The sequence below is a fragment of the Erpetoichthys calabaricus genome, chromosome 6, assembly GCF_900747795.2.
Source record: "Erpetoichthys calabaricus chromosome 6, fErpCal1.3, whole genome shotgun sequence".
NCBI classification, from domain to species: Eukaryota; Metazoa; Chordata; class Cladistia; order Polypteriformes; family Polypteridae; genus Erpetoichthys; species Erpetoichthys calabaricus.
The window spans coordinates 112,153,648-112,180,655 of NC_041399.2; the positions used below are offsets into that span (position 1 = coordinate 112,153,648).

General features: G+C 37.5%; 1 protein-coding gene across 1 annotated transcript in view; it reads left to right on the forward strand.

Annotated features, from left to right (window-relative positions):
• LOC114653503 (collagen alpha-1(XXI) chain-like) overlaps positions 1 to 27,008 on the forward strand; it is a 263,740-nt gene that overhangs the window by 20,854 nt on the left and 215,878 nt on the right. Inside the window, exons 2-4 of the mRNA XM_051928764.1 lie at positions 4,101 to 4,234; positions 18,595 to 19,155; positions 25,864 to 26,029. Coding sequence (XP_051784724.1) covers positions 4,144 to 4,234; positions 18,595 to 19,155; positions 25,864 to 26,029 — 818 coding nt within the window. The 5' untranslated portion in view covers positions 4,101 to 4,143. The remainder of the gene's footprint in view (positions 1 to 4,100; positions 4,235 to 18,594; positions 19,156 to 25,863; positions 26,030 to 27,008) is intronic.

Genomic DNA, 27,008 nt, shown 5'->3' on the forward strand with positions numbered 1-27,008 from the left:
GTGTGGTGATCTATTGCTACTTGCTGCTGCTGTCCGGTCAGGAGGAAGTCTCAGAAACTTGTAGCAATTAAAAACTGAGATGACGTTTACGACGATCTGCTTTAATGATAAAGTAAACTACGAGGCTAAAGTGGACATTTCGAGATTAAAGCCAAAATTTCCACTTTAATCACAAAATATATGTTTTCACCATGTCCTTAATTTTTTTTCTCTGTGGCTCAAATACAGCGCTGTACATTATGTTGCTGTTATGAAGTTGCAAAAAAAAAAAGACAGCACAAAAGATGGTATGTTAGACTTTTAAAATGTATCGCGTCATTAAGATGGGGAATATGCAACGCTTAAACATAAAAGCACCACGAATGGATCTGTATGTCGGCATTTTGCTTCACCATATCGAACCATTCATCAAACATCAAAGCGCGCACATCGATCCCGTAGGATCCGCATAGCGACTTTCTATCATATGTAGATAGTAAACAAAGACTCTGACGTCACATTCCAACTTTTATCATACTGTGTCCCCCGTTAATTTCTGAGGACCTGCTCAGAGGATGCGTCAAATGAACGCTGGGAACACGTGGCAGCCATGATGCGTGCGCGTCCACATTCTGACCATGAAGTATAAACGAGCCCTTAAAGGATGATTGGCAGGTATGATATTAAAAGTAAAAGTCAAAGCAGCATTTACCATTTTTCCATATGCACCATAGAGACCAATTTTACTTTTGAATAATAATGTTAAGATAAGCTCCAAAGTGTTAGTTAGAAGGATTGAAAAGTACTTCCTTCCGTAATATCACAAGACCAAACTGAATTAATTTAAGGCAGATACTTAGCTTCAACACTTTGCCATCTGTTTAATGCAATGTACCACAAAATCAAACACACCAGAGATCTTACTATCATTGAATGCAGAGAAAACCTTTGACAGAGTCGAATGAGACTGTCCATTCACCACATTGCACAAATTCGGGTTTGGCCCAAATATATCTTCATGGAGAAAATTACTTTATACCAATCTAGAAGCCACAGTTTGCATTATCAAGACAACCACAGACTATTTCAAACTAAAACCTGGTACTCAACTAGGGTTCCCTCTATCGCCATTACTTTTTGTAAAAGCCATCGAGCTTGTTGGTTATTCATTTTTGAAGTACATCAGAAGAGAAGGGGGTTATCAGAGATTAACTTAAAATGAAAATATCACTGTGCACAGATGATATGGTATTTTTTATATAAGATCCAAAAGTATCTTTACCATTAGTCCTTAACGCACTAGCAGACTATAAAAATACATCTGGACTCAAAATTTCATTTGAATAGAAGTGTGCCTTTTCCAGTGAATTCTCTAGCACACCACACTAGGCTGATTTATTCAATAATTGTATCAAAACAGTTGAAATATTTAAACAACACAAGTAAATATAAAGATCTTTTTCAACACTATATTAGTAACAGCACATAAAAAATCAAAAAAGATGTTAACAAATGATCTACCCTCCATCTCACCATAGCAATGAGAAACATTTTTTTCAAGATCAACATCCTTCCTTAGCTTCTATTTCTATTTCAGAGCATCCCTATATGTGTCAGTAAATCCAGTTGGTTTATCTGTAAATCAAGATGTCCACACATTCAAAAGGTGAGTCTACAAAGACCTAAAGCAAAAGGTGGCATGGAGCAAACTAACTTTAAATTTTATTACTGGGCTGAAAATATGCACACTATAAAGACCTGGAAATCTCACATATTAATGAATTTACACTGACCAGTTCAAAAATTTAAATTGAATATTACTGTACTTCTTTTTTTTCCTGCTTTGTGCCCCAGAAAATACTAACTTTTGTCAATATACCAATAATCCAGTCGTCCACCAATCACAGGATGCACTCCAAGGCAGAGAAGTTTGATAAGGACACATTATTTATAATAGTTTATAACACACTAGGGGGTTTGCCCCCTGCTCACTTTGCTCGCCAACCCCCTTGGCCTGCACTATGCGCCAGCCACTTCACATCTCTGCCACTCGCGTTGTGAAGAGGGGGGCTGAACGCACCCCAAGGAGATGCAGTCGCTCCTCCGGAACCCCCTGTTAAATGGTGATACAATGGGAAACAAATGCAGTTTTTTTTTTCCTCCTCTTTGCCCGATCAGCTGCTGGCTTGCTGTTGCTGCTGTGCCGCGTGATCTGCATCTTGCACGGCGCTTTGAACATTTAAAAGCCTGTACAGCAGCTGTCCTACTCTGTGTCTTTTATTTCCATCCCGGGTGTTTTTAAATCCCCGGGCATTGTTAAAATGGCACAAAGTCTCATCTCGCGAGATGTGAGTTCTTGATATTTTTTAGTTTATAATTTAAAAACTGAATAAGAATCTGAAAATCTAATAATATCACATTAATGTAACAAAAAACATCACATAAAAAGTCTCAATTAAAATCATTGCACAAAATCGTTGCACTTTTAGGCTTAGGATTTTATATATAGAGAGTAGATTACTAGCACATAGACTTATCTTGTTTAACAGGAAGAACAACAAACCATAATTTGTAATTCACTGGGACTGCTGTTCTATGTTATCGCAAATTAGAAAAAAATTAATTCTCACTTAGAGGATCTGTCCAAAACTTTTTAAAAGCATGGCCAGACTTAATTTAATTCATTTTAGAATAAGAATTCATTCAAGATCCTAATTCAAGATATTTTTCCCCTCTTATCTTGGCTTTCTTTCTTATCTTTCCCTTTCTGTCAAGTAGAGGTTGAATTCTTGTTTTGTTTTTCTATGTTTTCATTTTTTTTAATTCTCTGGTGTTTTTCTAGATTAATTTTGAAGTTATTTGTTGTATAAATTTTATTTGTTTGATTGTATATTATACTTTTTTGAAATACAATAATAAAAATAAGTAAAAGTCACCTTATTTCAACTGCAGGTTGATTAGCTGGTGTATAGCTAGTTCTTAGACCAAAAGGTCTCACAGGTATGGTAACAATTGTACTCATAGAAAGTTGTAGTACTAATTTGTTTTTTTAATGTAAGGTAGGGACTTAAAAAAGGTTAATGAGTTTACAAAAAAATATGCATTCTCATTGAAAATACTTTCTCTTCTAATACTCCTTTTATGAAGAGTATAAGTAAGTTTCATGTTATTCTGAGAACTATAGAAGCATGGAATATACTTTCTAATAACATACATACATGGTACTATTTTTGACATTTTTGGTTAATTGAATTGATAACCTTGGTGTAATCGAATTACCTGGTCCCATTAAAACATACTTATGTTCTTATGAGTGTTTGTCATGACTTTGGAATAGTGAAATGAGAAATATCGTGGTGTGTTAGTAAAATAGAAGTTGATTGTTGCAATTAGATATATATGTCTAACTTAGAATTATTTATTCATTTGTAATGCCTTACATAATTTAACAGTGAGAGCATTCACATGGCAATTTAGAGTGCAATTGACTCAGTTATTTAATTCAATTCATTTTTTTATATATTTTTGTATAGTTCTCTTCACCGAGTGCAGGCACAGAGCCGTATGACATGATCTAAGACAAAACGCAAAAACAAACTTTACAAATTCCTAAATACATAACAATTACGCATAAAAACACAGATTTGTTTGAACAGACTAGAAAACAAAGTAGTTTCAAACTGATTAATATACAGTGAATTGAGCCCAGCAACATGTGTCCATTAATTTATTTGTTGAACTATGGTCGTAACCGATAAGATTATAGTACAAGTTAAAAGGAATGCATATATTTTTGTAACAATGGATATATACAGTTCATTAAAACATTAGCTGGAAAATATAAATAAACATTAAAAAGTTTAAAAGTTAATAGATACAAAGTTGGAGGAATTGTATTTTACAGTGTAAAGAATAGCAGTTGCATCTCATATCTTTGATAAGGCTTAAGATTAAACAACTTCAACAAGAATGTTAAGTAGAGACCTTGTGTTTTGATGTGCTTAGTTTTGTTTTGATTAGTTATAAACATCTTTTACAGCTATATTGTGTATTATTTGCTTCCTCTGATAAATGTAATTAATCTGTTAAAAAAAGTAAAATAATAGGTTCTTTTTTTCTAGGGTAAAGAAGAGATTGAGAGTTTTGTCAGTTTTCTGCACTACAATGAACTGCTGGTTGCCAAGATCATTAATTGTGTTTTTCCCATTGCCTTTTTTAATATGGACTATGCAAGACGATGAAGTTTCCCGGGCTGGTATGTTTATATAAAATACTGCTTTTTGTAATAATTTATTTTCTTTTATCAAGAGCACCTTTGTGATTCAGTTCAGTAACAAAATGACACATGCTATTTTCAAAAGTTTTTTCATGCAATATTTGATTCTTAAAAATAAAATTTTTATGAGAGCACCAAGCACACACTAGCAACAATTTAGGATCGCCAATGCATCTAACCTGCGTGTCTTTGGACTGTGGGAGAAAACCGGAGCACCTGGAGAAAACCCACACAGACACAGGGAAAACATGCAAACTCCATACAGGGAGAACCCGGGAAGCAAACCCAGGTTTCCTTACTGCAAGGCAGCAGTGCTACCACTGCGCCACCATGCCGCCCAGTTTGTGAAGTATGTTTCATCAAAGTAAGAGATGCTAGCTCCAGTTCTATGCACATAGAATATTTAATTCTGATCAGTCCAGATGCAAAGGGTGCATTCAAATGATCAGTTGAACTTTTCTAAATGGAACATATTCTAACTATTCAACAGTTCTAAAACCTAATTTTGTAAAATTTAATTTATGTCATATATTTGCAATATAACTTCCCTGGAACCTTTTCAAAATATTTTTGACATTTTTATCATTATTTAATTTTTGTTTCTAATTATTTTTAATGTTATGATGGTGACATCCTCACAGAGTCATTTTGCAAAGGAGGACTAAAAGAGAAGTATACTGCATATACATCTGATCACACCCACCAGCCCTCGAGCCTTCATTTTGAGCCTTCTAACTTCTTTCTTATTAATTTTAGTAAGTACATGTGACGGGAAAAAAATCTAAGGACACAGGAACAATGTACAAAATCTCCACTGGCTATACTGAAATTATATCTTGGTACCATAGAACTGTGTGGCAGCAGTTCTAACCACAGCACTGACGTAGTGTTCACTTCTAGAACCTGCTAAATAGAATCAGTTAAAAACAGTCTTCTTAAACTAAGTATCATTGAATGTTCCAGCATTCTCAGGATTATGTAAATATAGAGGGCTTGCTATGTTGCTTATAATTATGGTTAGCATGGGAATAACATTAGACATGTTATTTTTAAGGAAGAATGATTTTGGGGCTTTTTTGGCAAGAATATTAGTGATAAAGGGAGCTCAGTGATATTTATGTGGGTACTGTATCATTTGACTATGAATTTCAGTCCAAGGCATTAGCAGAAAGATTCATCAACAATTTCACTTTTTTATAGAGCAGATTTTTTAGTTGGGTTGCACTGGTTACAACTGGCTATGAACATCTACATATTGAATGATGAATTGCACAGCACTCTAGAGTGATGATTTGTTTAGAATTATGGGTATTATCTCTTCAGAATTGTTAATCTACTGCAATCTAAGGACTAAACAAAGCACAAGGTGAAAACTTGGAATCAAATCTCAGAAAACAGAAGATCAAACAAAAATACTTCTAACAGCTCCTTTGCTTTTGTCTAAATCCAAATACTTCTGGTTTGTAAATACGGTACTTAAATATTCAGAGCTTTGCATGCATGTGTATGGCATTGCATATAGTGCCATCTTCTGCAAAAATCATGTCAAAAGCTCAAACATCTATATATGGAAATATAAAGAAAACATAAAAATGTAAATATTTAATTATAAACTACATTTACACAGATGTTCAAACACCATATGTATGAGCCAGTCACACATCCAATTCTGATACATAGGCTGAAGACTAGTGAAATATTTTTAAGTGGTCAGTTTAATCATCCTTTCACAAATTGGCCTCAGTTAGGCCAAAAGAAAGCACTTCAGGGTGGGTGGAGGTAATTGTTTTAAAGTTAGATGGTTGAAATGTAATCATTTTGGTTTTAAATATTATGTGTGATGCCATGACCACAAGTGCCAAAATGACAAGATCAGATTGAAGTATAAATCACCACTTCATCTCCACTACAGTTAAATTAAATGTTATTTCTATCCTGAAGGGAAAACCAAAAGGAGCTTTACATAATGCCAGTTCCAAAATAGAGTGCATTTGCAAATAGCATTGGGATTCACTGCGAATTGCAAGACTTGAAGATATTCATTCTGATTCAAGTGTAATTTGCCAAGGTGAGGTGACTGTCCAGGGGAGTTTACTGCAACTTTGGTTTTCCTTTTCTATTTAATGTTTTGCTTACCATTTAGTGCAAAAGATGTTTTCTGACCAGCAACCTGGCACAAAGCCAATCATTGACATGTATTTTAATAAGCTTCTACCACAAATTCTCTTATTTAATTTGTCTTGTTTGTTCTGCTCAGGATAGTATAAATTGGCAAAGTAAGTAGTGTACAGCCTCACTGATTCAGCATTCCTGTGCTTAGACCCCATGTCGAGATTTTCTTTATGGGAAGTTTGCACAATCTCCCTGTGTCTTCCCAGGTTTTCCTCCCACATCCCTAAAGGTGTATAGATTAGGGTAATTAATGACACCAAATTGAATGATTGGGGACCTATTCAGGGCTATTTCCTGACTTACATGTAGTGATGTCAGAATTGCTTCCAGGCCTACATGACTGATTTGGATTTAGCAGGTTTGAGGAAGTAATGTTATGTGTTTTATTCTGTTCGGTTATATCAAAATACTCCAAAGTAACAAGGAGAGGGATCCAAGGGCATTTTTCTGACATCATTTAGGTAAACTCTTCCCATTGGAAGGAAAAGTCAGTTATACGTAGGGGTGAAAATTACCAAAGACACCACGATAGAGTATTATCACAATATGATATGATATGTTATGATATAATAAAATTAAGATTTATTTATGATTTTCAATATTCTAAATAGGGAAGTTAAAGTTCCCTATTACCCCTAGCCACAATGGTGCCCTAAGTTGAATATTGTTGGGCACCCAACCCTATCCCTGCCTGAATCCACTGCATTAGTATTTCTTATAACAGCTCTAATTTGAACAATAAATATATTAATAAATAATATATGAACAAAGAAGCACACATCACAAACCTAACTATAACTTTTAGCAATAAATACAGATTTTTATTTAAATAATCAAAACCTGAAAGGGAATGTTTAGGGGTTTCTTCAGTGCCTTTATGGCATATCTCAACGGCACACATCTCCATTTTCTGAAGGCAAAGTCATCTATCAGGTCATCATACCACAGCTGCTGTGTGAGGTTTGAGTTGATGCTGATGATAACCAAGCTGTTTATACATTGCTGAGACACAGATGACTTCAGGTGTATCTTGATGAGCTTAGGTTTTGAAAAACTGATAACTGGAAGAGTTGCTGCAACCTGGAGGGTAGCCCAGAGAGATGGACTTCAATGGTATTTAATGGCAATGATATACCAACTGATTTGTTTCCTTTATAAATGAAGGCCTAATTAGTAATAATAATAATGGTCCAGGGTATCAGTGTGCTGTTGTTCTTTGTTACTTGATATAGCCAACAGTATCACTTGTGACATGATATGATGACATAAACTATTTTAATATTACTACTACTAATAATAATAATAATAATAAAATAATAACTGCTACTACTACTACTGAATGTGCCTAATAAACTTACTTAATGCAGTAAATACAGGGACAAATAAGCTGAATATTTAGATATTTTAAAAATGAACATGTGAATACATCATCTATGCTTATGAATTTATCTAAACTATATTTTGTCCTTTCAATGACAGTGTGAAAGAAGCCCGGACACAGACAGACACTGAGACAGCCAGAAGTCCAAAACACACACATTTATTTGTTTCTTTGTTTTACAGCACCACACAATGTTCAAATTCACAATGCTCAGTCCTTCTTTTCTCTTTTCCTTTCTTTTCTGTTCTCTTTACTGCCACTCTCACTCCTCCACTCGCAAGCTCCGTCCTCTGTTTCCCGACTCCGGCTCCCTGAATGGAGTGAGGCGGCCCCTTTTATGTTGTACCCGGATGTGCTCCAGGTGTGCCCTGATGAACTTCCTGCTGCACTTCCTGGTGTGGTGGGAAGTGCTGCATGGGCACCCGGAAGCACTCCAGGTGCATTTGGTTCCTCTTCCAGCAGCACTTCCTGGTCCAGCACTGATCCAGGGCTTTTGGGGGTGGTTGGGTGCTGCCCTTTTGTGCCCCAGGGAAGATGTTGCCTTTCTTCTGGTTCGAGCTGAAGCTCATACAGTGAAGCGGCCCGTCCCATGAGGGCTGTCTTCCGACAGGATCAGGCGCCGGAACACCTCCAGTCATGGTTCTGCCCTGAAAGAGAAAATGTACAGAATGGAGGGGAGATGCTGCTGCGACGCCACTCCCAGGCATTCCCCGTAGCACCGTACGGACAACATCTCCACCCATGACCTTGGTTCCCGCAGTTAAGGCACCGGCACTTCCCTCTATGTCAATGTACCCTGCGAATATGGAAATAGGATGGGTAACTCCACTCCACCTCATTCTCAGCCAGGCTTCTCGCTGCACCCGCGTAGAATGGCCCTTTAACACAGGTGGGCACACAGGCTCACACTGCACCTTGTTAGGAGACCCGGTCTTCCATTTCGGGGTCCTCATCTTTTTATTCTAAGGCTCAATGACAGTCTGGGTCGCCCTATGGGATAAAAGGAGACCCTGCGCAGTCTGCGCCCCTGTGGACTTCAGTGAGACTGGTGTCGGCATCTGGGGTGGTGTGCTGTGGCAGTCGGCTCCTCGCACATACCTCCCCTGGTTCCACCCCTACGGCACAATCTGTCATCACCACAGTGTCCACTGTTGGAGCCCCTGTTACTTGAGACTGTTCAGAATTATCCCAGCTCCTTTCACTAGGGTTTCCATTCTTATATGTGGTACCAGCATCATTTACCTGTACCGCTGCATCCTTGTGCCACCCCACCCATTCTTTTACTGCCATCAGGGGTGCATCCGTCTTCTCCAGCCTCTCGAACACCTCCTGCTATCCGGTCCTCCACTGCTCCCTTCACACTTCAATAAAGTCCAATGGGGAGTCGAGTTTTCAGGCCCAGCCCTTCTTCAGTTAGCAGCGACCTCTCTTCCTCTTCTGCCGTCGTATTGCTGTTGCCCCACGAGTCAGCATGCTCTGGCCATTGCATGCTCAGGCGCGAGTCTTACCTCCTGCATGCCGTCTTCCAGGTCGTACTTCTCCCGGGTGGCCTCTTCAGCTGCTGTGCTGCTGTGGACCTCCGCAATGACGACATGTATGTGATCGTTCGCCGCTCTCATGGCTCCTCCACTCTTCTTCCTCCCCATCGGTAGGAATTGTACTTCCGTGAACCTTCTGTTATTCCAAAAAGTGAGCCGCTGCTGCAGAGTGTGTGTGTGCTCTGGGAGCATGCGTGCTTTGCACTTCTGCATGTGTATGTGCCTCACACTGCTGTGCCGGGCTGTTCACAAACATTTTTTAAATGGGTCCCCTGCCAGTTAACAGACAGGCAGTCCCATCTGGGATGCCATGTGAAAGAAGCCTGGACACAGAAAGACACTGAGACAGCCAGAAGTCCAAAGCACGCACACGTTTATGTTCTTCTGTTTTACAGCACCACACAATGCTCATACTCACAATGCTCAGTCCTTCCTTTCTCTTTACCTTTCTTTTCTGTTCTCTTTACTGCCACCCTCACTCCTCAACTCACAAGTTCCATCCTCTGCCTCCCGACTCCGGCTCCCTGAATGGGGTAAGGCAGCCTCTTTTATGTTGCATTCGGATGTGCTCCAGGTGCGCCCTGATGAACGTCCTGCAGCACTTCCTGGTGTGGCAGAAGTGCTGCCATCCAGGGCTCCAGGATTGTCCAGGCACCCCCTGCCGGTAGCCACAGACCCCAACAGGGTTGATCTTCCAAGCTCCCAATCCGTGGCCCTGAAGTAATCCAGGGGGGCTGCCCTCTTGCGCCCGGGGAAGATATTGCCCCTCTCCCGGTTCTTCCATTCTCCAGTCATCCCAGTGGGGCAAGGTCCCTGGTCATCTGCCACAACAGAGATAAGGCATTAATTCAGTAATATTAGCTGCCAATAAAATTATCCAACAATTAAAGTTAATCTGAACTAATTGCTCATTTTTGTTGTGAAAGTTGCTTACCTGATGTTTTTTCACAATTCAACCAATCACCAACTAATAAGCAAGAGAGCCTATGTGTTGGTGAAATTTACAAACATTGCCTCAATACAACAACACTTAGTATTTCATATGCCTATACTTCATATAGCAGCCTTTAAAAAACCTGTGTCAATCCTGATGTCTATGTGGTGGTAATAAATAATCCTCACTCATTTGTCATCTAGGTATTATAACATCAGACTATTGTAAATAATGCTGCTCCATTACTCCAGTAAACCTCTAGCTTTAGTGTAGTAACAATTGATGTAACATTGGCTAGATTTCTAAACAACCGCAAGTGAAGCTCAAGCTGCTTTTTCCTGCTTTTGCTTTTGGTTTTTTTTCTTTTCTGCTCTCCTGACTGAAGCTACTTGAAGCCATCTCTATCTCAGATCAGTAATGGAAAATGATCACAACAGTTTACTGTCAATGACATTAATTTGACAATTCATGAAACAGCAAAAACGGCAATAGAGTCAAGTTTGTAGATCTCCAGTGCTCCAGTGAGGAGGTTATCGCTTTACATTATACTTAAGTGGTGTTATGCAATATGGTCAGTTACATTATGGGTAAGATTAGGGTTGTGGGAGGAGTTTTCTGACTCAAGTTAAGTAAACTAAATAATAAAAACGTGCAATCCAATTGGCACTGGTCCTCTGATCATGAGCAAAGCACATAGTGTCTGATCTGCACATAGGAAGGGGCATCTTTGCTTATAGGCAAAAAAAAACATTAAATCTTTTCAGGCTACACTAAAATTGGGAATACTCAGTTCTAGTATATATAGCACACGACTCGGTACACTGTTTAACCTTACTTCTAGAAGATTCTGTATATTTTAGGAGGGCTGTGTTGTGACACAGTTTGCAAGAAGAACCTTTTTCCATAGGAAATGATACTGGGAAAAACATGTTAAATGGAATGAACAAGGATTTAATCAGAGGCAGGCAGAAAGTTAAAAAGCCAATAAGACAATAAGAAAGCTGATAAACAAAACCCAATATGTAAATCAGAACAGAAAATCTTAACACAAGTTCTTCTTGATAATGCCTTTTATCAACCTACACTTAGCATGAAAAAGATGTGCTGCTAGAACACTAAGCCATGTGTGCTGCCATTTTAAATAGGGGGACACAGTGATATCATGATTCATGTGACTTCAGTGTCAATGGCAGAGAATGGCATTGCTATAAACAATATGGCTTGCTTCTTGAAAAAAAGATGTAAAATTGCCACAATCGCAAAAACAAAATGGCACCAAGATGATGTCACCAGTGACAAAAATGGTAACAACAATAAAATGACTGGAAAAGCATCCAAGAATTAAAGTACCCGTCATAAAGTAATATCCATTAAAGAACTTCTATCTGGTTTCTTAAATGGAATATAAACAAAACATGGGGGACATGTACATTAGAGACAGGAACCCAAGAATGATTTTTTGGAGAATAACCTTCTGAATATACTAAATAATAAATGGTGGCACTATTACACCTAAAATCCAAAATATGTTAGACCTTGTACACTTAATCCCCATCAACAGCAATCACAGTACGAGGATGAAATGGCCATGCTGCTGGAGAACCACATTAAATCATGCCATGTTAAAAGATGTTAAAAGAGAGGTATAAGAGTGGGGAGTGTCAGACGGTAAGAAGCTTGGCCCACTTTTTTATTGTATTAGAAAATTCAATGTAATGAGCATCATACAGTATTTCTAAGATGGGTAAGTTTATAGGTTGCCGCTGCCAGTGGCAAAATCATAGGATCTGAGGACAGCTATACTGAAATGTTGGAGCATGTACTGAATAACATACTAGGGATGGAACAATATAAAAATGTAACATCACAATTATAGTGACCAATGTTGTCATGGGTCTCCCCGTGTCTGCGTGGGTTTCCTCCGGGCGCTCCGGTTTCCTCCCACAATCCAAAGACATGCAGGTTAGGTGGATTGGCGATTCTAAATTGGCCCTAGTGTGTGCTTGGTGTGTGGGTGTGTTTGTGTGTGTCCTACGGTTGGTTGGCACCCTGCCTGGGATTGGTTCCCTGCCTTGTGCCCTGTGTTGGCTGGGATTGGCTCCAGCAGACCCCCGTGACCCTGTTTGGATTCAGCGGGTTGGAAAATGGATGGATGGATGGATGTTGTCATGGGTTTTGGTATTATCATGGTATTGTTAAAATGTGGTAACAAAAAAAAACCCACTATACATGTTGCAATAAATTTCGCCACATTTTACATTGAAATAGGACATAAACTATTGTCATTTAAAAATAAAATGTCTCTGTCTCAGGTGTTTTAAAGCAGATGTATTAATATCAAGATGATGTAAACAGACATAAACAAACTACAAATAACTTACATTAACATCATTTATGTGTAGTTTGCAATAATTAGAAATAAACATGCAAAATATAGATTTTTAACAAAATCAAAACATGAACCACTTAAATATCCAACTGCTAACATTAAAAGTTCAGAAATGTAAACAAATTAAATAGCAGCAGTGCTTTACATATCTTCATAAAGAAATAAAGGCCCAATCTTTTATATATTTTACTTTTCCTTTATTGTAAATTGAAATGTACAAATGTGAGTTAAATCCTTTGAGGAAGACAATGTTCCCACCAGCATTGAACATTTTCTCTGATGTTACACTGGTTGCTGAAATGCATAAAAGATTTCTGGAAGTCTTGGCAAGATGAGGTAGTTCTGATGCATAGTCATTCCACCACATCCGTAGATCCTTTTCTGCTTGAATGTATATCAGAGGAAGACAGTTTAAACATATGAGATTTGTAATCCAAGCAAAACTTGTGTTCATCTCTGTCTATATAGCTACCAATTATACACATGTAATTAAATGTAGCATGAATCATTTATTTTTAATAGTGGAGTTTGGTCAGATGGTTGTTTCAGCACTATTGTCTACAAAAAGTTTCTTATAGACAGAGTTTATTTATAAATCTCTAGTGATTCATGAATGCAACCAATTTGGGAAACTGCTAATGTTATGAGTTTAAATCTGATAGGCCCTTTACACTTGGTGGCTTTATATTTGTTTCTTTGGTGGTTTCTGTTTTTTAGTCATTTAGCATCTTGAATACAGCAAACATGCACAGGTTTCAACAGAACTGTAAATATGACTATAAACAACTAATATTCTACTAGGGCTTGAAATTCATTTTTGAAATTGGGGTTTTGTTCCCAAAAATTTAATACAAGGGATGATTTCAAACGCATTGTGGGGAGAATGAAACTATGAGGAGGGGGTCAAATACCCACTGTTTAGAAAGCATTTTGATTTTACTATTTCAGGCATTTTTTATGTCACAACATGCTCTTTCTCTTGTTTACAGAAGGTTATAAAAATTTAAGCAGAAAGTTATCAGTCATACTTTCAAATTGTTTTTATCTTAACTATTTTAATTTTAAATAAATAATTGCTTAATTTTGCATGTAGAGATTTCCACTCATATTTAGCCCAAAAAACAAACTTGCAAAAAATCTAAAGGATGTAAAATTAAATATGCTGAGAAAAATATTTATTTTTTTATATTTATTATACTATTTTCCCTATTAAGAGTATACTTTTCTGCAGCTAAGCTGATGAGCAGTCAGTATAAGGCTGTGAGTGTGAATGCAGAGAATATATGGAATTTGAGGTAGTTAAAATATAGTTAATATATTTTTAGCTTAAGTAGCACAGAACTGCAGCCTGATTACCACTGCTACTTTAGAGATCCTCTGTACTAGGTTTAACCCCAGTACCATATTGTAAGTGTGGAGTTTTCATATTCTCTCTGTGTCTTGTGTTTTTCTTCTGAGTACTCCAGTTTTCCTCTCACATTCTCAAAGTCTTGCAGATTTGGTTAAATGGTCCCAACGTGAAAGTGTGTGTGTGTATGTGTGTATGCGTGTGTGTGTGTGCGTGTGTGTGCGTGCGTGTGTTTGAGTAGATCCTGCAGTGGACTGGTACCATTTCTTGGCCCTTTCCTGCATTGTGGTCAGTACCGCTAGGATAACAACAACATTTATTTATATAGCACATTTTCATACAAATAATGCAGTTCAAGGGCGGCACGGTGGCGCAGTGGGTAGCGCTGTTGCCTCGCAGTTGGGAGATCTGGGGACCTGGGTTCGATTCCCGGGTCCTCCCTGCGTGGAGTTTGCATGTTCTCCCCGTGTCTGCGTGGGTTTCCTCCGGGCGCTCCGGTTTCCTCCCACATTCCAAAGACATGCAGGTTAGGTGGATTGGCGATTCTAAATTGGCCCTTGTGTGTGCTTGGTGTGTGGGTGTGTTTGTGTGTGTCCTGCGGTGGGTTGGCACCCTGCCCAGGATTGGTTCCCTGCCTTGTGCCCTGTGTTGGCTGGGATTGGCTCCAGCAGACCCCCGTGACCCTGTAGTTAGGATATAGCGGGTGGGATAATGGATGGATGGATAATGCAGCTCAAAGTGCTTTACATAATGAAGAAAGAGAAAAAAGACAAAATAAATAAGAATTAAAATAAGGGAACACTAATTAATATAGAATAAAAGTAAGGTTCGATGGCCAGGGAGGACAGAAAAAACAAAAAAAACTCCAGATGGCTGGAGAAAAAAAATAAAATCTGCAGGGGTTCCAGGCCACGAGACCGCCCAGCCCCCTCTAGGCATTCTACCTAACATACTGAAGAAGGGGCCTGAGTTGCCTCGAAAGCTTGCATATTGCAATCTTTTTAGCTAGCCAATAAAAGGTGTCATTTTGCTTGGCTTTTCTCTACCTAACATACTGTAAATGATCTCAATCAGTCCTCATTGTATTCAGGGTTCTCATGGAAGAACTCGATGATGACGGTCATGTGGACTTCTGGCCTTTAATCCATCAATGTAGGGACATCGCGGTGCTTTGATCAGGTGGTGGTGGCGCAGGTCGCCACCCCAGGAAACTGGAAAAAGAACAGAAGAGAAAGTAGGGGTTAGTACGGATTTTGAATATGAACATGAATAATAATTTGATAATTAATTGAATATACAGAGCATCAGGATTAAACTAAGATGAAACTATGAGAAAGCCATGTTAAAGTAATGTGTTTTCAGCAGTTTTTTAAAGTGCTCCACTGGATAGGCTGTCACTCCCTGCTCCTCTAAATTTTAAGCAAGTTTGAGAATGGCTATGACTTTATTAGTTTCGCATATTTTCTTTACCATCAACTGTTGACAAAACCAAGGACATTTCTAAAAGACAACAAAAGAATGTAAATATGAACTGTAGCATCATAAGGAAAAGTGTCCTACAAAGACCTCATTTTTATTCTTTTCAGTGTTGTACATGTGGCAGCCTTAGCCGTGCTACAGCTGATTTTCCTGAAAGTTATCCTTGAGCACTGTATATCTTTTTCTCTATGACACTGATTTTATTTTTTACGTTCAGTTTTAAAAGCCGTCAGTCCACCACAGACATTTTAAAGAAATGGCAATATTTAGTGTCTTTAGGTTTAGTCACAACATGGGCACAAATTGAAATAAAAAAAGAACTAGATTGAATGTGAGTTCACTAAAAACAATCCAAATCAATTTACTGAATGTTTGTATTTATTTTAGCACAAGAATATATGCAGTCTGTGCATGTGAGTTTAACAAAACATAAACAATTAAAATGTAACTTATAAGTAATAAATAAGACACAATTATAAAATAGTGATTTTTTAAAAAGACATTGAGTATTCTTGTAAGAAGCAAGAGAAATTGCTTACAAATAAATATGTGCATGAAATTAGTGCATTAAAAATCCAAATTTGCAGGAATTACTACATTTGTGCAGATCACCCTCTTTCCCATGCCAAATTTGCAGTCCTAATTGAACATTGTTTAAAATGTACACCACCTTGTTCAGTTGGATCACTCTACTCCAATGTACATATTTTTATGAATGTTTTTAATTGAAGTTTAACTTTTGGTCGATTCATACAGCTGGACCTAAACCTAGCCTGTTTTAAGACTTATACTTGTAATTCAAATGAACAAAATATTGTGGATGCATCACCCTTTGCAATAAACGGACAGACACATGGGTAACACATCCATCATGACAATAAATATACAGTACAGTCAAATACTTAGGAGGGTATGTAACATTAAGCTTCATACTAATAAGAAATTAGCTCAGTTAAACACCAATGAGCTAAAGATTAACTTACTTTGAATTTGCTGTAAAACAGTCAGTGATAATCTCAAAGACAACTGATTCATTTCAATATGTTTCCCTTTTTTGCTGTAATATTTTTTCTGCATGTTCTGCAGATAGGGTAGTCATCTTCAATTAATTTTCTCTTAACACTTTTCAAAAAGCTAAAATACAATAATATTTCAAACTTAGTCCTCTTTAATGAATGAAAGAATTATAAAACAGTGTCACTGCCTTCCTCTATAGTTATATTAAAGTGCTAGATGCCCAATTTGCATGCTGTGCATGTGTAATTACTATTTTTTTAACAAATACCTGAGAGTGTTTTTAAAAACACAGTTATTGACTGCAGTTGTAGTAATAATTAAAGTATGAAGTGGTGCAATAACCACTGGGGATTTCACTGCACTGTATTATAAAAACCACTAACTGTGCCATCCCTATAACATACACACCCATTCTGTACAGACTGCTGATGTGGACAGTTTTATAACCAGTCAATTATACCACTTGCCTTTAACGTATTGTACATATTCTGTGCAATATATGCATGACTTTAGTTTTTTTAATCTATTTACAGTGTATAGAAAATTTATTTATTTTATGTGCACTGTTGCCTTTTTTTTGCTTTCTTTGTCTAAATACTGAATACCTTTGTATCCCTCTTGCTCCTGGCAGAATTATGTAGTATATTATATAGTATCAGGAGGGAAGATGTACACACAATAAACAGAACTGTGTAAAGTGTTACTGTTTTGAGTGAAGAAACGTGAAAGATGCCAAGAATTTGTGCTGACTGCTGATGCAAACTGTTTCATAATAAGTTTGCATGCCACTTGCCTTTTACAGTTGTTTACATATTTACAGAAATATGTGAGCTTGGTGTAAGTTTTAAAGTATTTCACAAAAATAATAAGCTTCTACCTAATTTGCTATTTTATGTTCATTGAAATGTGTTGTTTGGTTTTTCATTAATAACTACTAATAAATGCTGAAGCATTTTTTTTGATGAGCAACCACTCAAACCTTAAAAGTTTTTGTTTTTTTTTTTGGTCGGGTTGAAAACGTATGCTAACTCTCCTAGTGAAAATTCTAAGATTCTAAACTTTTTTTTCTTATGCTTACGAGGGTTCATTGCCTCTCAGGGAAATTTATACTTACAGAAGGGTAAATAAAGAGTCAACAGGTCACATATTAGCCCTGGACCTCAATCTGCAAAGTGATTTTGGCTAAGGATTTTGCATACAAATGCTATTTTTCTATTATATGGAGAATTAGAAATTAAAAACAGATTAGACCTAAGGATTTACTAGTACTAGTTTGTAGTGTTGCTGGAGTGTGTTGTGTCATATCACAGTGCTTATAAATTATATGCTTCCTATCAATCCAGCAATTTTTGGAAGGCAAAATTATGGAGTTAAAAGCTCAGAGAGCATATTGTGTCAAAATCTCTGAAACATAGTTAATGCTTGTACATCACCTTCTATGGGGAAGTAGAAGAAATGCATAGGATATGCAAATAACATTAAAATTCATTACTTCTAATTTCTTACTGATTGCACAAAAATGCAAAAAAAGTTGATATTTTTTTAATTTATTGATGATATATTATTGCCAAAACTTTGCAATACTATATCATATTCTTTTTCCTACCTCTAAAACAAATTTCTTTATAATAATTCTGAGTGATCACCTCATCAACACACCATTGTCTTTTCAGGAAATGTTTGCCACAGTGGCAGTGAATATGAACTCACTCAATGACCTTAAAAGCATAACAGTAAATTAAGCTGTATGTTATGATCTTTTTAACTATCCAATTTATAACCATTTAGTCAATTATGAGTGATCCTGGAATACTTAGGCAAGGTTTTTAACCACCATCAACAAGCAATGAAAGGATTGACAAGAGTCAAACTGATAAGGTCTGTGCAAGTGAACTCATATTTCAGATGTGCATAATTCATATCTTCATGATTAAGCTTTTGCCCATTATGTACACACTCATGTTTTTTTTTTGTAAAAACATTAATTAAAAAATAAACCTTAATGTGCTAAATATATTATGTTAACACAGTATGCTAATGTTCAGGTGGTATATTATGAAAACCTTTTACTTTTTTTGCAGGTTGCCGAACAGCAGTGAATGATCTTGTCTTCATCGTTGATGGATCATGGAGTGTGGGATTCCTAAATTTTGACACTGCAAAGAAATGGCTGATTAATGTCACAAATGGATTTGATGTAGGCACCCAGTTCACAGACATGGCAGTAGTACAATATAGTGATACTCCAAGACTAGAGATCCATCTTGGCCAGTATAAGACAAGGCAAGAGCTTATTGATGCAATTGGGGGAATAAAGTATTTAGGAGGGAATACCCAAACTGGAAGAGCAATTAAATTTGCCACGGATCATGTATTTCCTTCCTCCATGAGAACGAGTCCAGCAAGGAATAAAATTGCAGTAGTTCTAACAGATGGAAAATCTCAAGATGATGTTGTGGATGCTGCAGTTGAAGCCAGGTCACAGAACATAATAATGTTTGCTGTTGGGGTTGGTTCAGAAATTACAAAGTCTGAATTGGTTTCCATTGCCAATAAACCATCTTCAGCATATGTGTTGTTTACAGAGGACTATACAACAATTGAAAAGATCAAGGAGAAAATGCAGCAAAAGCTTTGTGAGGGTAAGTAAATCGGATGGGCATTACAAAGACAATGTTTTATTTATAGCAACTCCGAATGAAATCTTGAATATGAGATCAATATAAGAAAAGAAACCAGGTTCTGTGTAGCGTTTAGTTACACTTTCATTACATGATTTTGTTTTGTTTTAGGTGTACTTGGTTAATTTAATTGTATTTTTGTTGCCTTACTGGGCCCACTGACACTTTTGGTTAGCAGTTGTCAAGACAAGGTGCATGATGTCACCACAAAATCTACTGACGGAATCCAACCTTGTCAAGTATCATTTAATGAAATGCACATGCCATTTGCAAACTAGTTGTGAGCTAATCCTAAAAAAATGTTGGTTTGTTTCATGTTTGTTTTGATTCAGACCCTTGTCTATACATATGGAAAGGCAATTTTAGCAACTTCATAGGTATACTATGTTATTGTACTAGTTTGAAACTAATAGTTTACACAGTTTGTGTTGATAAATGCATTAGTATCTATGTTTAATATTGATGCTGTCGAAATAAATTATTCTTTATGCAGATCTGACTGCAAAGATTGGCCCTAACAATTCAGAGGCATGCACTTCAGTTTTACTTGTTATAACATCCAGAAAGCTTTTCTTTTGCTTTTAGTTTTGCTTTGTTTATACAGCCACTTGTGTAGTTGACTTGATATCTTCACAATTTGAATAGATCATCCTATAGAGGTAGTTCTTCAGATTGGGGTAGTGACATAGTGCCACCTCTAGTAAATAATATAGTTGTGGGATCTCTCTACTCTGCGAAAATGTGGATTTAATCTTTGCAACCTGTGAACTGGGATGGTGAACATCTTTCCTCACCTCCTTCCAATTGTTGACTGCCAAAAAGACCAAACCAAATCAGCATAATATTAATGCGTTAAAATTGCCCTTTAAGGCATGTAGTCAATATGGGCTATACACTCCTTATCACAAAAATTGTGCACATGACTTTACCAACATATGCTTAAGGTTTTAATTACTTTGGTGCTGGAGAATCACCATGCTTTCATTGTTATAAATGTTAGAACATAGGAACATAAGAAATTTGACAAACGAGAGGATTCAGTCCATGAACCTCGCATGCTTAGCTAATAGCTAAGCTGTCCCAAAATTTCATCGAAATTCTTCTCAAAGGGCGTTGAGGTTTCCACAACATGTCTCAGTAGTTTGTTCCAAAGTCTCATAACTCTTTGCATACAGAACTGGTTTCTGTGTTCAGTTTTAAATATACTTCCCTACTCCTTAATTTCCAAGTCCGGAGTCATGGTCACAGTGGTGTATTCACGTTTCGTTCCTAGTTTAAATTAGTTCTTAACTCTTTTAGGGCGGATGTCGACTTTTGTCGACAGGAGGGGTTGAGGGCGCATGTTGACAAAAGACATCCAGGGGTAGAGGGCGACAATCAGCTGTTAATGGTGACAAAACTCACTGTTACATCACAGGCATTCCCTCTCTGCTTGGAGGAATATTAGACTCATTGACTTGGCATCTAATCCTTGTGTGTGCATAAGTTACGAAATGTAAACAAATGTAAACAAAGGCAAGATGGCATCGATATCTCACAAGGGAGTGAAGCAAGTGCAGAAAAGAAAATACTCAGCAGACGATGTTTTGCGCATTATTGCTGAGTCGGACTCTGATTTTTCAGAATCTGATTTTGTTGACAATGATCAGGACATCGAGCAAGAAAGTGAGGAACTGGCATCAGCTGATCGGACACCAGCCGATGCTGCCCCAGCTGATAGGCTGCCAGCTGAGCGCATTTGCACTGCTGATCCACCTGCAGCAAGGTTCGTGTGGCAGGAATGCCCAGACATTGAACCGTGGGAGCCAAACTGGCTACCGGACTTGACAAGACAGCATGGCTTGCTGTTGGACACGACAGATTACCAGCCGCTGGACTACTTCAGGCTGTTTTATCCTGAGGCTGTTTTTCAGCTACTGTCAGATGAGACAAACAGGTATGCAGAGCAATTTTTTGAATTGTGGGCTGTGCTTGCATCGCATTCTCATTTTTCAAGTGGAAACCCACAACAAAAGACGAGATGAAGGGCTTTGTAGCATTACAAATAGAGATGGGACTGGACTGGTGATATAAGTTCAAGGAGCATTGGTCCAAATGTGCTTTGTCCCCTGGTGGCTTTGGACAGGTTATGTCACGTGATAGGTACATGTTGCTGCAAAGTTTTATTCACTTCTGTGATAACCAGAAGCAAATCCCAAGGGGTGAGCCAGGGTATTACCCCATGGATAAAGTTCAGCCCCTGCTTGACATAGTGGAACTAACATATAAACAATTTTATCAGCCTGGCCATGATTTGTCTGTGGATGAATCTATGATAAAATACAAGGGACGCCTTTTTTCTGCCAATATATGCCAGACAAGCCCACAAAGTATGGCATAAAGGATTTTGTACTGGCAGAAGCAAACACTGGTTTCTGCCTGAAAGTAATTACATATACAGGAAAGTATTTCTTTCAAAGAGAGAACTGTCCCTTGACAAGTCAGGTTGTGCTGGAGCTGCTTTAGGGCTATGAACATTTGGGTCATGTTGTGTACATGGACAATTTTTATACATGACCAGAATTGTTCATGGAGCTACAGAGCAGGGGAATTGGAGCTTGTGGCACAGTGAGGGTAAACAGGAGACACATGGCTTCACAGTTGAACCCAGACAGGCTGAAGATGAAAAGAGGTGACAATACGGTTTTCATGTGGGCGGAAAACTTGGTGGCAGTGGCATGGCGTGATATCAAACGGGTGACTTGTCTCTCTACAGTACGCACTAACAATATATGTGAGAAAGTGCAGCAACAGACAATTGAAAAGGAGACGCCAGTGCAACACATATTGTAAGCAGCGCAATGTGGCAATGCATGCAATTGACTGCTTTGATCGATATCATACTTTGCAGGACTTTGCTGTGTAACATATATGTGATATGTATATGAAATCATATAGTATGCAGGCTCATACAACATGCAAGACAGTAACATTTGTCAAAAATAAATATTTTTGTTGATTTGATACGTTAAACCAGTGGTCCCCAACCTTTTTGACAGCAAGGACGACTTTACTAGAAGCAAATTTTTCCAGGAACCCGGGGTTTGAGGATTCAGGGCAGGTTTGTAGGGCAGTTTTATACAAAATTTACATTACATTTCTATTATTATGAAGTTATTAAGCAGTTCGCATATGTTTGCAACCCGTGATTTTTCTTTTTTTTTTTGCATATAACAAAGACATATGCATTGCATTTGTTTTTCCAACAGATTGCACATCACAAACATTAACACTGTTATCGTTTTTTCGTCTCTGCCGTTTCTATAGGAGGGTGACAATGAGTTAAATTCCAATGGACGTTTTTCATATGTTGACAACCAATAAGCAAAAGGTATCACTGAAAACCACAGAAAACAAAAACATAAAAAAAAAAACAGTACGAGGAAAGTTCGAAGAAAGAATTTTTTTTACATCGTTTGTGTTTGGGGATCGTTGTGCAAATGTGTACAACTGAGCTGCGACCACAGATCTAACTGCTCTGTGGATGATTCATTTAAGCATTTCAAGGTCACTTCGTTGTAATGAAAGTATCTGCTGAATGTACTTCATAGTAACGAGATTTCTATAGACTTGTGTCATATGGGGAAACTGTCGGGACCATAAAATACTTTGTTGTAATGCTTTCTCACCTCGGTCTCTCTCATCTCTCAAACCACTGCAAAGCCCAGCCCGCCAAGCGTTCTGAAAAGTCTTGAGTGAGTCTCAGTTGCCGGCAGTTCTCTCGCGGCCCGGCTGTCAGACAGCTGCGGCCCGGTAGTGGGCCGCGGACCGGGGGTTGGGGACTCCTGTGTTAAACCATTGCTTTGTGTTCTTTTTAAAAAAAAGATAGTTTTTGGAAAAATATTGAGCCCTGGGAGAAAAGAAACAAAAAAAAAATTAGCCCCAAAAGAGTTAAGTGTCTTGTTAGCTTGAAATTCCTCTTGGTACACTGGATACAGTGATGCATCATTTCAGAAGTCAATATTCTTGGCACTCAACATGCACAATATTGCTCATTTTTAGTTGTTCATGAAGAATGGATTCATCTCCCCTGTAGTATCTTCCATGTCATGCAATATGTCGTTGATTCTCCATTATGATTCTAAAATATGACACATACAAGGGATTTTCTTTGTTCTTATTGACCTTATTTTGAAGTTTACCAAAGTATTGCATTGGAGCGGTTTTCTTTTAAACTATAATACAAAAATTCCTTAATTATGGAATAATACAAGATGTATTTGTTTCTATTATTCTGAAATAAACGCTGTGGGCTGTCTCATTTTGAGTATACATTATGCTTTTTCTATAATTCCTTATATGCCTATAGTTAACTCTTAGCAGTTGCACATTGTATGACAGAGTATTGTCCTTCTTAAGCTCACCACTGGATTCATAACAACAACAAAACAGTGCAGTTGAATCACCACAGTTGCTTTTTCAGGCAATGTACAGACTTCTGCACAAAATGACAAGCACTCCAGAACTCTAAGGGTCACAGCCAGATTCTACATAATAGTATCAGGAGCATTCAAAATCTAACTTTGGATGTGACACCATGTTACATACGCTCAAACAAACAAACATTCTTGGAAACCACAAGCCACAGACACAATTTCACCCAACTCAATACCGAGTTCAAGTAAATTGTTTTTATTTACAAACAACACTTTTCTGATAGCACACCAACCAAGATACACAAATATACCCACAGATTCTCTTCCTCCTTTCATCCTTCTGATAAATTTTCCTCACTACCTCCTAACTCTGACTCATTGAGGTAAGGAGAAGCGCCTTATTTAATCTCAGACCCGGGAGTACTTCTGGTGCTTGGACATGGTCAGGCGGAAGTCCCACAAAGTTGGGATTGTAAACGCCTGCAGCTTCCCCTGGTGGCACAAGCTGAACACAACATGGCTATACTCCAGGACTCCATTTCCCAGCAGGCCTTGTTGGTATTGGAATGGGCACTGAAGCCCAGGGATGCTACCATCTATTGTATTGGGGGTGAAAATATTCACCAGACAACATCTCCACTGGTTCTTCCAATTCACTGGCCTCCCGGTTGGGTAAGTGTCCCTGCTCAACCCTGGCCGGGACAACAGCCCATGTGTGCCATCCATGACACTCGCAACTTACGCATACAGTATTATGGCAAATTACAGACATTCTACCCACATTTGTAATGTGGGATTAAAATGGGGTACCCTGAGGAACATTCAAGGTCAAAAGTAGAAAATGCACACACAATGTGCCCAGGATCAAAAAAGCCTCAGGAGCTATAAGATAGCAATATTAGACACTTTGCCATCATGCAATTCAAGTCAAATTTTGTTGTCATGTATGCATAGTATAGTGAAAATCTTACTTGCATGTCTCTTCAGAATAGTTTGCACAAGTTCAATACTAAAAATTAATAAATAAAATGAAATTAATACATAACAGTATAGATAGCATGAAACACACACCCTCTCACACACACATCAAATACAGTATTCTGAGAAACACAAATAGTAGGTTTTTACAAATACTTAATTTCTTCATACGTTATTAAAATTATTTGTCTTCAGGAAGAAAAAAACATGCAGTGTTTGTGCTCTGCCTGCTTGTGCAGACTTGACAGTAAGAAAATAGAGACTGGAGGACAGAGAGAACACAGTCTGAAAAGGAGCAGTACAGCCTGATTAAAATAAATGTATTATATTGCTATGACACTACTTGGTTTTGATTAGTTATTTCTTTTTTTTTTACCTTAACTGGTTTGCTAAGGTAGTATTTGTAAAGTTACTCATCTTTTGATTTCTTGTTGGACCTGTAATATGGGAAGCGGAGTTAGTTTGACTATGAGAGGGTTAGCCTGCATTAGCTCTGGTAGTGTAGTTAGTTACTAGCTGGCTAGTTCACCTACTTGCCATACTTACTCCTCTGTTACCGTGCATGCTACATGGTTGCAGTTATCACACTAGAGAATTTTATTACTATTTTTAGCTATACTAGAAAAATGCTGTGCCACTATTTCAGCTTAGAAAACATAGACACATTGGAACTTGTTAGCCCTTTAACTTAGCGTGTATTGTTGGCAATGTAGAAGTAAGTCTACCTTTTGTGTGTTTACTTCAAATTTCATCCACACCTGACAAGGACTGAGATATCTGCATACCCTGTAAGGGTACTCTCCTTTTTGTAGACAATAAGATCTATAGTTATCTCAATTGTTAGCTCCAGGTAAGAAGATGCATGCTGAGCCTACTTGTAGTGCACCCCATCCTAAAAACTTCATACAAGTCAGTATAGATCCAACCAAGGATGTCGCCGAATTGTCTTTTCGCCGAATTGTCTTTCGCCAAGTTGTTTTTCGTCCAGCTGCCCCTATAAGAGTATCTTGGTATGAATTGAGGAATGCAATAGTATATTTTTATAGCACCTTATTAAGATTATATCTCTTGGCTTGTTTTTGATTCTATTAGCACTAATAAAAGTTTCAAATGAATACTTTTTAAACTATTATCCTTTGATTTTTTTTTTGGTGGAAAGCTAGAAATGGCATAGCTATTTTAAAAACTGGAACACGTATTTTGAAACATAACATCTTCAAATTTTTACTTTTAAACCACAGGTTTGCTGATTCACAGTGTTTATTATATTCTGCAGAGTCTGTGTGTCCTACAAGGATACCTGTTGCATCACGAGATGAAAAAGGTTTTGAATTGATGGTGGGCTTAAAAATCACCCAGAAAGCAAAGAAAACACAAGGCTCTCTGACCTCTGAGATGGCCTTCCTTCTTTCACCTGAAATGGACTTTACTGAGAATACCAGGTAATCTACTTCTCAGTTTTTTTGGTTAATATTAACATTTACAGAGGCAGAGATTTATTAATTTTATCAGTTTTTGAAAAAAAAATCCACATTGGAGTTTATAAAAGTATTTACTTACGGTTACAGTATATAATCTATCTATATAAAGAAAATAAAGTGCAATATGTGTAAAAAAAGTCTTTACTTGGAATTAAAAAGTATGCTTTGAAAAGTCATTAAGAATTGTAGGCATCAAACCTAAAATTTGTTGCCATCACTATTCTCCTATTTTAACAGGACATCAGTTGTAACAGTGCTTTGTACAGTGGTTAGAGGCTGGCTGGCTGTAAATGGAGATTTGGAGACATATAGAGAAATGAAGTGTTATGTAGGACAAAAATAATTTGTAAAAGTCTGTGCAATCTGTTGAAAACTACAGTATGCAATCTGTTGTGAAATAACTATGGTCTATAACATTCTATAGCATATTAATTATGTCTTCTAATAGAACATATATGAACATTAATGATGGAATTACTTCCTAAATGGTAGCTCGTTTGAAATGTAAGCACATGTTTGCAGGATCAATTACTGAAACAGGATGGTATCATACAAAATAAGAGCACATAAAGTTCACATTATTGGTGTTTATTAAAATATAAAGAGAAATTATAAGTGGGTTGTGAATACATGCTGTAGAGACAAACACACCACAATAAACAAAAATTTAAACTTGCATAATATGAAGCCCATTTTTTCTCTTGCTCATCCTACATATATTACTTTACTAGTTTGGTGAAGTTGGTTGTGCCCACTGAAAACTAAAGAGTACAGTGATAAAATAAAAGAACAGTTGCCATTCGATTTCCCTGACTGAAGTTTTATCAAGACTGCTGGAATAGTGGCGTTCATGGCATGTCCACCATTCAGCTGCTGATGAGTTTGGCTAGTTATGAACAGTTATAAAGGCCAGAAGGCAGCCAGATGTTGAAGTTTTTTA